Source organism: Falco biarmicus, chromosome 13 (genome assembly GCF_023638135.1).
Source record: "Falco biarmicus isolate bFalBia1 chromosome 13, bFalBia1.pri, whole genome shotgun sequence".
Classification (NCBI taxonomy): domain Eukaryota; kingdom Metazoa; phylum Chordata; class Aves; order Falconiformes; family Falconidae; genus Falco; species Falco biarmicus.
Window position 1 is genome coordinate 27,170,591 of NC_079300.1, and position 12,268 is coordinate 27,182,858.

Consider the following 12,268-nt stretch of genomic DNA (forward strand, 5'->3'; position numbering starts at 1 on the left):
AAGCTTCTGCCTTGTGCAGAACCAAGGAGGAGGCAGTTGGCTGTTCCTGCTAAGGCAGCCGCTTTCGGCACCTGCAGAATTTCTTGAATTGTGGTAAATTCCATCTTACCATGTGACTGACAGTATGTTTTCTTTGAGACTGAGTCCTCACCGATCAGGAGGGAACATTTGATTCCCCTTTGTCCAAAAGTAGCTGTTTGCTAGTAATGGGGGGGGGGGGGGGGGGGAAGTTATCTTGGAATATAAAGCATTTCATCACAGTTCAGATTTTGGGCAACAATTTTTTTAATTTTGTTACAAATGTCTGAAAATTTTAATATTTCCTTACTGTAGAGATGGCATAGAGTTTGCCTTCAAGTATCAGAATCAAAAAGGACAAGACTATCCACCTCCTAACCTTGCTTTCCTTGAAGTGCTTAGTGAATTTTCTTCTAAACTCTTGCGACAGGACAAAAAGACTGTGTAAGTAATGCTCCGTGTTCTGCTGTGGGGTTTGCTGGGCTCTGTTCGTCACTGTGGTGTGTGTTTAAGCTCTCTACTTTGAGGTTTTCCCAATCTAACAGGGGCTATAGGAAGTCCCAGTGAGACTTTTCACATACATAGTGATTTGTCATTTTATATTTTAAAGTAATAAAAATAAATGAGAAAAGGACAATCGGATCCACTGATGAGGTGACTTTGAGACCTCCCAAAACAATGTTCCTTAAAATTTCCTGGGGGGCACTGAAAATAAAAAAACAATCTCTTTTTTTTCAGGCTAGAAGGAAAAAAATAAATTAAATGGTAGCAGTGCAGATTTACAGGCCTGTAAACACTGCCGTAACATCTGTTTCTGTTAGATACTTACATAAAATGAAATGTACATTTGTTGTTTATTTTAATATATTGAGTTAAACTGGGAAATAAAGGTTTGCCAAGGCTCCTGTTACTGGCACAAGAGGATAGAGAAGGAGGCTGAGAGAGGACACTGCTGTGGGTGAGGAGGGAGCAGCGTGGCAGAGACCTGGCAGGCTAGAACAAGCTGCCCGAGTTTGATATGGTGGGTAATTGCTGCAGATGAAATGCTGGAAATTAAATAAATCAGAGGTATTGTTGATAATATCTGAATAAAGAGCAGGAAATACTGCTTTGTGAGTAGCATTTGAACACACTGTCAAGAGGGGCACAGAATTGACAAAGAGAAACCTGCGTTATTAACGGCGAGTTCATACTAAAAACATGCCGTCAGCATCGCTGCAGGGATAACGCTCTGCATTTCTAATAGCTTATGTAGCAAATAGCCAGGATTTGGCCCCAGCACAGAAGCAGTAAGGGAAAAAGGAAGAGGACTCCAGTCAAAACCAGCCGAGCACTACGTGCCCAGTGTAGAACTGAACTCTTTGAATTACTTTATCACCATTTTAAAAATGCAGTTGACAGAAGGTTTATGGTTATAGAAATCTTGCCAGTCAGTTCTCTGACTACAATGAGTGTAAATCTTGTGTATCTACTATAGCTACCTCAGCTGACTCTTCCTGTCAAACTTTTCTGGTTTTCTGTGAAGACTTTTTTTTTAATTGACTTTTCTGTTATTCTTAGCAACTATGAATATTATCTTTCTCTGTGTTGTAAGAAATGCATCTTCCTTAACTTTGTATAATTTTTAATGTACGCACACTTGAACAGATTTAATTTTTTTATTGTATCAATAATTTGCCAATTCAGCAAACACAGTAGAAGAAATAGTTAAATGAGCTTGGGAATTGGATGATTCAGTTAGGCTACTTGGCACTCAATTTTTGAAACTGCTTTTTGTTGTTCTATGCTTCAGTCTGGTCAATCTCTGTCCTATTCTTCGGGACAGGACTTAAGGATAATAGGATTTTATTGCTGTCTTCCTAGCCAAACTGTAGATCCTCCTGCATGTTAGTTTAAGCACCATTAGCCTATTCCTACTTAATTTAGTGAAGCTTATCCTTCCTGTACAGGCATCATCCCTTCCACAAGTTTCTCCAGTGTCTAAAATCTAAAGTTACATCATTCAATTTACAATTTACATGACAGCTTAATTTGACCTGATCCTTTGCATTGAATTCAGTCCTTCAGGTTTCCTTTGCCTTCTGTGTTGCCATTTAAAATTTTTTTCTCAAGGCTTCTCCCATGCGTCGGTGCCCACACACAACCACTGGGCTTTCGCAGCACTGTAGAGGCTGTGGTGGAATCCATTTCTCCTGAACTTACCTGTCTTTATTGTAGTCATCTGCGTCTGAGCTATTTACTTTAGCTGAATTGGAAGATCAGCGAAAAGAATTAGGTCCTTTAGGGCATGATTTGTGTGAGCTGCGCTAGGTGCTGCTTTCAGGTAAGTTCAGACATGCCCTAGATTCCACTGGCGACTACGGAAAGAGTCACGGTAACTTGCTTATCTGTAAACATTTCTTTTGGAGAGACCTGCGTCCCTTCCCTGCAGAGGTCTGCCAGGTTTGCACCATGGGGCAGTGGCTGAGCTGCCCGCAGTGCTTCGCTGCCCACCGTGCCGGGCTGGGCGCTGCAGGGCTGTTGGCCCTTCTCTCCAGCACGACTCCTGCAGTGCGCAGGGACCCCCATCCTCCCTCCGCAGGGGCTGCCTCTGAGCAGGAAGGTGCGTGACCACCATCTGGTGGAGGAGTCCTGTGTGCAGGAGCAGGTACCGCCCTCCCTGCCCTGCTCTCCTGCCCGGTGGCTGTCCCTAAACCCAGCCATGAGCCCTCAGTCTGGAGGCAGATGTGCTCCAGAATAACCCTGCAGGCCTCCTGCGCATACAGCTGCCTGTCTCCCAGAAGTCCTCCAGCCTGGCTTCCCTACCTCGAAAAAATTCATTATCTACCGGATACATTTGCATATGTCATCTGCCCTTGGTACAAAATGTGGCTCCTGTCGCAGTTCAGCAAACACTGCTCCTCTGCAGCGCTCCTCCTTCCCCTCTGCTTTACTGCTCGGGGGAGAAAAGGGAGACATTTCCAGTTTGGGAATGGAGTGGCAACGTTGGTTTAATTTAGTTTTTCTATCATATTTATGTATTCAGCTTCTCGTTTTACAAGTAACCTCCAGAATTAGTGATAGCCACTTATGGATTTATTCAAATCTATGGATTTAATATAAAACTATGCATTTAAGGTGCCAGACTCTTACACTTGGCAAAAAAAGATTTATACTAGCATGGCTGCAAACACACAAGGCAGATACAGGCAGGGAAATCCCAAGGAAATCATCTAAGACTGTGCAGAAGTGAATTGCCCTGTGAAGGTATTTATTTCCATTTATTTCTCTCAAATAAAGACTGTTAGCTTAGACTGGACAACTGACTATTGGGTGTCTGAAGTCAGAGGAGACAGAGCCTCAGCGTGGTGGTCTTACTTCTAGGAATTCAGAGTTTCTGTCCTTGCTGAAGCTGGTAAGAACTGCCAGTATGAAGCTCCTCTAAAATGCTGAGCAAGAGTTGTCTCAGGTTTGGCATCTGGTCAGTAAAGAACTCCCAAGTGGGGGTGGGGTTCCTTCTGCACCACGTGGGCATAACCCGTGCGCTCTAGTTCTGTAAATACAGACTGGATGCAGAAGAACTTCTTCCTTTCCAAGACCATTCTGCAGGTAGGTTCTCTGAAGTCATGAAGCGCTCAAGTGTTGCACTGCTTGGTACTGTAAAAAAGAGAGAGAATAAACCAAGAGTTTTCCATTCAGTGCAAGGTTTGGGTGTTGCTCAGTATACACGTGAAAAGGATTAGGAGGAACCATTCATCATATTGGATAAAACTGTGGACAGAAACCCTGCAGTTTCTTGAGCAAAGTCACCCCATTCACTGAATCAAACCAAAATCACGTTAAAAATCGGGTATGGTTGTTACCAGGGACTGTGTGCAGTGTGGCTGCTTGTCCTGCTGCCAGAGCTGGGGTGTGCAATAGGTGTGAGCCTGCCAAACAGCGGAAAACTGCATTTCTGTGCAGAATTTGTGGCTTTGACTCCTACTGATGACAACCTGGCAATGTGGTATTAGTGGAAATCGTGATGGAAGGGTGCGGGAAGCAACGCTGACGTACCCTGGGTTCTCTCGCCCGACGCCTGCGTGCTTGGTTCTGCAGCTTGAAACTCAGCAGAGTCACTTCTGTGTGCACTGGCCATATTCATTTGAAAGACTACTTCTAATACCATAATTAAATAATCAATGGAAAGAGAAAACAACTCAGGTGCCCTCCAGACCATACGCAGGAGGGAGGTTGGTTGGTTCCTCCCTGAAGTTAACAAACGTGCGTTTGACTTCTCCGTGGCAGTGGGACAAATCTGCAAATTTCATGTTGAAAAATAACGGCTTGCCTTTGAAGAAACCATTTTTCTTGTTCCAAGGCGCAAAAGGATAACCTACATCCTCACAACAGTGGTTCTAATTCAGTCTTGTCTGTTGACACAGTAGCGTTATATAGAGGGGGTGTCCTCACTGTGCGAAATAGGAAAGGGATTGAAGCCGCGCGTGCTGCGAGTGATGGCAGGCAGCCGCGGAGGAGGGTGCTGGGGGAAGGACAGGTTTCTCTTGCTGATCTGTGAGTAACCTGTGCGTGGTTAACTCTGTTTGTTTTGAGGGAATGACATGTATTCTTACTCAGTCAGAGATACAATGCCCTGTCAGCCCGTTTTTTAAATTAAAATAAGGAGACGCCATGCAGGATTCGTGTTACACCCTCAGCAGTGAGAAGAGGGGTTGCAAGTTCATTGAAAAGGAAACAGTTTGCTGCACCTCTGTACTCATTGTCTTTTGTTTTCAGCCACTCCTACTTAGAGAAGTTTCTGACAGAACAGATGATGGAAAGAAGAGAAGATGTATGGCTGCCGCTGATTTCCTATAGAAACTCGCTAGTCACGGGTGGCGAGGATGACAGAATGTCCGTGAACAGCGGAAGCAGCAGCAGCAAAGCCTCGTCAGTGAGGAATAAGAAAGGACGACCACCGCTCCACAAAAAGAGAGTAGAAGGTTTGTGTGGTTTTAGGTTGTCTTTTTAGGCAGAGGTATTTCTCATTTTGTACAGACATTACAGCTTTCCTTCTTAGGTTTATCCATTCTTACAGTTTATGCTGAAATATGTGATATATTCTTATGTAGAAAAAACATTGCAGTCTGTTTTGCAAATTCCTCTCAGGTTTGAACACGTCTTTATGAGAAATACCATTGTGAGTCCCTGTTCTTGTTTGTCTTCCTGAGATGCACAGATTCAGAACTAGTTAAAAGCTGTTACTGTAGTTGGAAACAGGAGGTGTTGGTGGAGTTATCTGCTCTACACCTTTCTCAGTCACGGACTTGCTGATACAGGGTTTCTGCCTATGCTTCGGTCTGGAGCCACTGTTAATTAACAGGGTGTTTGAGCAAGCCCAAGGCAGAAATTCTGATATGGATCTGTTTTTGCGGGACCACTGCAGAACACAAAGACGACACCTTTTTTTGTTTAAAATGGTATTGATGTCCAGTGTCTGTATTTACTCTTTTTGTGGCTTCAGGCATGTTCATCAGGAATTTGGCTATGAGAGCAAATTTCTTAGAAGATTGCATCTGTTCCTGGTTAATCTGTATGATGTAGTGTGTACTTTTGTGAATATAAATTTACTCTTTCGCTACAGAGTAGGTGTAAGTGAGATCTTTAAACTTCAGGGATTTTTCCAGGGTCAGTATCTATGATAGTAACTCCTCAGTAAGGAATCTAATGCCAATCTGCCTGAACATACAGCAGTTTCCCAAAATATTCTTCAGAAGTTTGTCCGTATGTACTTCTACAGTCAGATCGGTTCTCCACTACAGCTTATGTTGAGCAGTACGTTGCACCAAGTTCTTCAGTTTCTTACAGGCAACCTGGAGTTTATGTAGATAAAATACTGCTTCCTTTCCTCAGACACTGTTTTTCTTCCTTCAGGATGCCATGATTGTCACAGAATTCGGCTGGTTTTTTTCTTTCCTTTTGTTACTGTTTCCATTCTGTTGTATTGTGTTCTACCAATACCCTTTTTTTTCCCTGGGAAGTGTAGTAATGTCTTTGCTTCCCTAAGGCAAGTCTCAGTCTTACGACACAGTTTTTAGGCATTGTTTGCCTTGTGCTCTTGCACATCCTCCTCTTTCAACGAAGGGAGAATTGATTTGCAACACTTCCCATTTCAATGACCTCTTTCTTTGCAACAGCTGTGGTCCTGAATTTTCCACAAACGTAACTCACTTAAAATGACGTAGGCCAAATCCGTGGTGGTTCAGCGACTGAAAGATCTGACTGTACCACAGTTCCCACTGGGAGATGGCCTAGGACTGTGCCAAGGCTCCCTGCGGGTCTGGCGGGGTTCTGACACCTGCCGAGGGTGTGAGGGGGCTCCGTTTGCATTCTACCGACAGTGTCTCATCAGAAGACCCCTCAGTGGTCCAGTTTCACCGTTCACTACTGTCACCCCAAGTTCCCCCATTAGTGATCTGTGGCCAGAAAAAGCCTGGTGAACATTCCCTGTCATGGGGTGCTCTTGGGGGTGGGGGGGGTGGCTGTCCTGTCCTTTGAATGCTACAGATACAGCTCTGGGTCACAGGAGGGCATTCAAGGACATTCATTTTGAAGAACGTTTGTTAGGAAGTGATTTCTTCCTTTCCTCCCTCCTTTCCTAGATCCCTACACAGACCTTCATTACTTTCATACACGAAAGCTTTGCTATACAGCCTCATTATATAGATCCAGGAAGGATGTTTTAGCTCCTAACAGTGTAACTGCCGTTTCCCCAGTAGATGCCTTCATTGCAGAATTTGATTGTATGATGGTTACCAGCAAGTGCTCTCTAATGATGGCAGCTACACAAGCTCTACGGCCTTTCCTTACGTGGAAGGATATATAATGCAAGCACCAGAAGTCTTGGTTTGCATTTGTATGAGTAAAGGACATTTGATAACCTTATGTTAAAACAAACCCTTAAGAATATAAGCAGTTCAGTAGGTACCACGTGGTTAATTTTTGGGTGCTTCCTGACGTGCGGTAGGCATTGGCGATTGTGATGTGCCCTAAGTACACTTCCTTTTGAATCTTGGCCAAAGGAAAGCCAAGAAAACCTGGAGCCAGGTTGTCTGTATTTTTCATGGGAAGACACAGATTTCTGCACAAACAAGGTCTTACTTTGATGTATCAGTAAGGAGCTCATGAAAGAATCTGATTTGATCCTCAGAGATAAGTGCTTACTGTTGACCCGTCTGTGTAACTTGAGCTAAGAACCAGTCACGGGAAGAAAGTAACTGATGGTCTGTACACAAGCCTTTGTTGGGTTTTTGTCTTTATGTATTTTTATAACTCTTCTGAAAGCTTTAATCTTAATCTGGTGGTACAGTTACAAATCTGGACCTCTCTTTAAATCCTGGTAAGCTTTTTTTTTTCCTTTAATTTCCACTCTAAAGGAACCAAAACAAGGGCAAGGTTGCTGCAGAAGCTATCCTAGCATCAAAGAACCATAACTAGTCCCTTGTGGTTCCTTTCTCACCTAAATCCGGCAGATACTGTGCTCAGCAGACTGTCTGCGTTGGAGAACGTTCCCTGTTGCTACTGAAAGTAAATCTGCTCTGTGACATATCTTCACAATGCCTTAAGGAAATCAAACATAAATAAGATCTAAAAAAAAAAAAAAAAAAAAAAAATCCCTAACACAAAAAAGGTTCACAGGTAAATAGGCAACTTTTTAGACAACACTTATGCCCAAAGGGTAACAAAAGGCACAGGAAAAATTAAAAGATCTATTGAGGTCCCCATCTGCTTTCTCACCACACATTTCTTCCTGTTAGTAAATCTGTGATCTTGCCTTCTCCGCTCTTGTCATCTCCCCTGTCTTTCACTCACTCACTCCAGCAACTTCAGTTTTTTTCTGCATGTCTCTTGCCCACGCATTTGTCTGCTCTGTCCCACTCTCCTCAAGTGCCCCCTCTTCCTTCCTCTGGTTTGTTCCCTGCACAACATGAGCGCAGCATCCCACCTAGACCTTCAGTCACCTTCCCATCTCCATTCCGCCCACTGCTCTCAACTCTAAATACGCTACCCGAAGTCACTATTTACAGTTCACACCAGCCAGACCACTTCTCTGATTTAAAATGCCCCCTCAGGTTCTTCCTGAAGTTTCTAAAGATCTGCCCTGACCAGATTTTGGGTTTTATGCTCCTCCCTCAACTTAGTGTTTAACTATATCTCAGTTGCTGTATGCATATGAGATTAAATATTTAGATTGTAAACTCAGCAATTGGGAATTATGTTTGTTATACGTGTGCAAGATACCCAACAATTTAGGTAGTGCTGCAATGCGATATTTATTTGCAATTACTTTAGTTCGTCTGTTAAGTATTTCTAGTTACATCGTTGTTACTGCTGGGAATAGCTGGCAGTAATCCTTCCTTAAAAGAACGCAAAATAAAATTAGAGCTGAAAGATTTATCATTTCAAGCATTTATCCAGTTGATCTCTTAAAGGCATACTTGTTTTAAGAGATTAGTAACTAAACTGTTGAAAATAGAAATTTGGAGAAGGTGCTGCAACCGAAATTAACGGTATCGAAGTGGGTCGGCAGATGGATGGTGCCTGTGACTGACGGGAGGTGTTCACCCCCTGAGCTGGCTGGATAAGTCCTGAAGGCAGGAATACTGTCCCGCACGTTAGCAGAAATGTGTCAGTAATTTTAAATGTTCTTTTTCTAGATGAGAGTCTAGAAGGCTCATGGCTGAACAGGAATGAAAACATACATACTCCAGGGACACTGCAACCGCCACAGCTCACCTCAACTGTCCTGAGAGAGAACACTAGACAAATGGGAGAGCAGATCCAGGAGCACGAGTCGGAGCAGGGATCTGAACAGGATTTTTTACACAAGTAAGTGTTGGAATTTCAGTGTCAAATACAGCGAGCCAGGCAGAGGAGTTGCATATTATTTATACAGATAGTCTTAGTCTGTGGCTCCATGTATTCAGTGTTTATTTGCTAAAACAACTGGAAATGTCTTGGCTATAGCGCAGTAATACTTCAATGATTTTCAGTTCCCAGGAAAAATGCATCGTAACGAAATCATGGTAGAAACTCCTTATGTTAAAATTATGTCACAGCATAACCATGCAGTTCTGGTTAAATTGTCCTAGCGTTCATGCCCCTAGTTTGGATTGAGCTGTTCCTCTAGAAGTTGTGTTAGATGTTCTCTTTTCTTTCCCTCTGCCCTACGTTATAGTGACACTGTGGTTCTCAGCTGATTTCTTGTAAATTAACTCTTCAATCCAATTCTAGCTGCTGAGCTAGGAATTTCTGTTTCTGGGGTAATGGCCTGCAGGCAATTCACTTTGGCCTTAATTGTATATACTTTTTGTCACTCAACTCCCATTTTACCACCTCCGTTTAGAGGGGAAAATGTTGGTTATTATTGGTCGGTGATTTATTTAAGAATAGAGAAGTGTTCAGAGAATGCTACTCTGTGCTATTTCTCATAATTTGAAGACACAGAATAACATGATCTGGTTTGGTGACTATTTTTATAATTTTATAGCCAAATGTACTGATCTGATTTGTCTGTATAAAAAAGTTGTATTATGTTGGCCAGACGAATCAGGTTTCTACCAGTCTAGTATAGTATAAAATCGCCAGATTATGCCTCTTGGTTTTCCTCCGGCTTTTGCCCATCGTGTTTTTCTTGAGACACATTCCCCAGCTTCTCAATTCTTCCTGAACGTGTGCTGACCCTGCTCAATCCCAAACTTTACTGCTTCATCCTGCATTCTTTTATCACAGTGTTTTCTAAATAGAAATAATTAATAATGGTCATTTTGCCTGGGAAGTAAAACATTTTCCAGCCTCAAATGACAAGGTTCTCTGTATACCACCATGTTGCACATGTAAGCTCTTGAAGTTTGCCAGTTTGTGACCACAGGTTCTCAAAAAATCTGAGCAACTTCTAACGAAGTGCACTCTTTGGAAAGTAAGACCCGTTCTTCTCCTTCGGCTGCGTGTGTAATGCACGGGCATCAGCAGCACGCCGGGTTGAACCTTGCTGTGATCCGTTAATCGGCGCTCACCGCAAGAGATGTTGCCGCTCAGCTGGCTACGCAGTACCTGTTCTTCTGTGGAGCGGGCGATGCTGCCGTTCCCCTGGATGGGTTCATCCATTAAGGCCACCCGCAGGCAGCGCGAGGCGGCGGCGGGGGAGCCCGACGTGGGCTTCAGCGTTCCCAGCGCTGCGGCTGGAGGGAAGGGGGGCTGCTGGCGTGTCCGTGGGTGAGCACCAGGGTGTGGGGGTCCTCCCCGCAGGGGCCAGGCTGGCAGGCGGCGCAGCGGGGGGAGCCCGGCTCTCGGTGGCCCCAGCGTGTCTTTTTGCCTTAGTCCCCGTGGGGTCTGGGCTCGTGTCTCTTACTTGCTTTCCTGAGTCAAGGATTTGCCTCCTGATCTCCTGCCTCCCCAGGCATTGCCACAACTTCTAGGTTATAAGGAAGATGTTGTGGCTCTCAGTTTCTCCTTAATTTTTTTTTACTCTGCAGTAAAACCAAAAAGAAAAGAGCTGAAGCAGAACTTTCTTTCTGACCCTCTCTGGTCTCAGCTGTCGCTGAGCTAAATGGCTGGCTCTGAAGCTGTCACCAGGTACGGGAGGTGGGACGGCTTCCCATCACCGTCTGTACTCCTGAGCACAACGAGCCTTAGGCGGTGGGAGAACTCCCCTTTCTCGGGGGGGGGGGGGGGCTGAACCAGGGGTCTCAGCCCGGGCGAACCCCTGCCCCTCCTGTCTCGGGGGATGCTGTGAGCAGGGAGCTGCCGGGCGAGGGCACGCAGCATCGCTCCCTCTCCGTTACGCTCACAGAGCTGGGCTTGGCATCCACGTTCCCAGTGTGAGCTGGCAGTGGAGGGTCCTCAGCCTGGCGTGGCTGCCACGTGCATTCCCTGCAGGCCAGCTCAGGGGAGCTAAAACATAAAGAAAATGCAGAGCAGTCAGTTGCCAGATTAACGGGGTTAATCGTGTCCAGAAGAGTATTTTGTTCTGGGTTGTTTTCACATGGGTTGTCCCAGTTCATTATGTCAATCTTACAGGGTACAAGACTGCATAATAAAATAAAAACTGGTGTTGCTCTCGAAGAGCTGTACTTAGTTTGCTACTATTTCCTTGTGCTGCAACACACAAATCATATCAAATCCATTGCTGTCTACTACTGGATTTAGATGGTATTAAAAGTACAGCCTGTAAGGTATTTACATGTGAATAAGTTACCGGATGCTGAAGTTGATCAGGGTATGCATTTAAAAGCAGTTTGTTTTCTGTGTTGTGTGACATTTTTGTTTTAAAATGTGTGTCAGTTATTAATTTGCATCTATTCTTGCTCATACTTTGCTTGATCTGAGATAGTGAAGTAGGATTTAATAAAATGAGTTCTGGAAGCGCTCACCACTTCAGGTATATGTCACACAAATGAATGACTAATATTAGCATTTTGTGTAGCTGGTTTTATTACAACAATTAATGGATTATTTTTTTGTGCACATGCAGTGAGAGGAGATAAGTTGTGGAGGGGAATCCAGAAGACGTGTGCAATGATGGATGTGATTTAAGTATCTTAATCTGAAGTGTGGCCAGACGCAAAATTTCAGGAGCTAGATGTCTGAAAACAGCCAACTCAAAATCGTTAGTGCTCTCGGTCGTAATGCTGCTTTGTGTTTGTTAGTCCCCAGATGCAGATATCTTGGTTGGGCCAACAGAAGCTAGAAGATTTAAATCGAAAGGACAGGACAGGAATGAACTACATGAAAGGGAGAACTGGTGTAAGGCATGCAGTGTAAGTGTTCAGAGCACCCTGATCTCCAGATCAGAACCATTTTAGATGCCACGTTTTAAATGTTACCTTTTCTGGGTTGTTGCTGGTAATTTCTGTGACATTTTAACTCTTGTTAATGAAGGCAGTGTAACAACTTTGCAGTGCTGGAATGGTGAACAAGGCAGACATGGCACAATTCCCCGGTATTTTCTCCCAGCCTTCAGCTGTTTCCATTTCAGGACATTTCCTTGATTTGTCTGTTAAGGGATTCCCCGTGAACTCTCCCAAAGTGCTGTCCAGTCTTCCTGCGAACCTGTTCATGCTGCTTTCATCCACATCATCTTTTGCCAAGGTGTCCCACTGAGCAGCTCATGGAGGGAAGGCACGTGGGCAAACACTGAAGTGTCCTGCTGGCCAAGGTGCTACGTGCTCTGCTGCAGATCCAGCCAAGTCTTTCCGCACATCTTCCAGGACAGGGGCCGGAGTCTCTAGCG

The 12,268-nt window shown here is 44.3% G+C and overlaps 1 protein-coding gene across 5 annotated transcripts in view; it reads left to right on the top strand.

The window, feature by feature from the left end:
• STAG1 (STAG1 cohesin complex component) overlaps positions 1–12,268 on the top strand; it is a 199,788-nt gene that overhangs the window by 182,920 nt on the left and 4,600 nt on the right. For all 5 annotated transcript variants that reach the window (XM_056358368.1, XM_056358371.1, XM_056358369.1 and 2 more), the window contains 4 exons: positions 334–462; positions 4,774–4,979; positions 8,694–8,865; positions 11,685–11,795. In XM_056358368.1, coding sequence (XP_056214343.1) covers positions 334–462; positions 4,774–4,979; positions 8,694–8,865; positions 11,685–11,795 — 618 coding nt within the window. The remainder of the gene's footprint in view (positions 1–333; positions 463–4,773; positions 4,980–8,693; positions 8,866–11,684; positions 11,796–12,268) is intronic.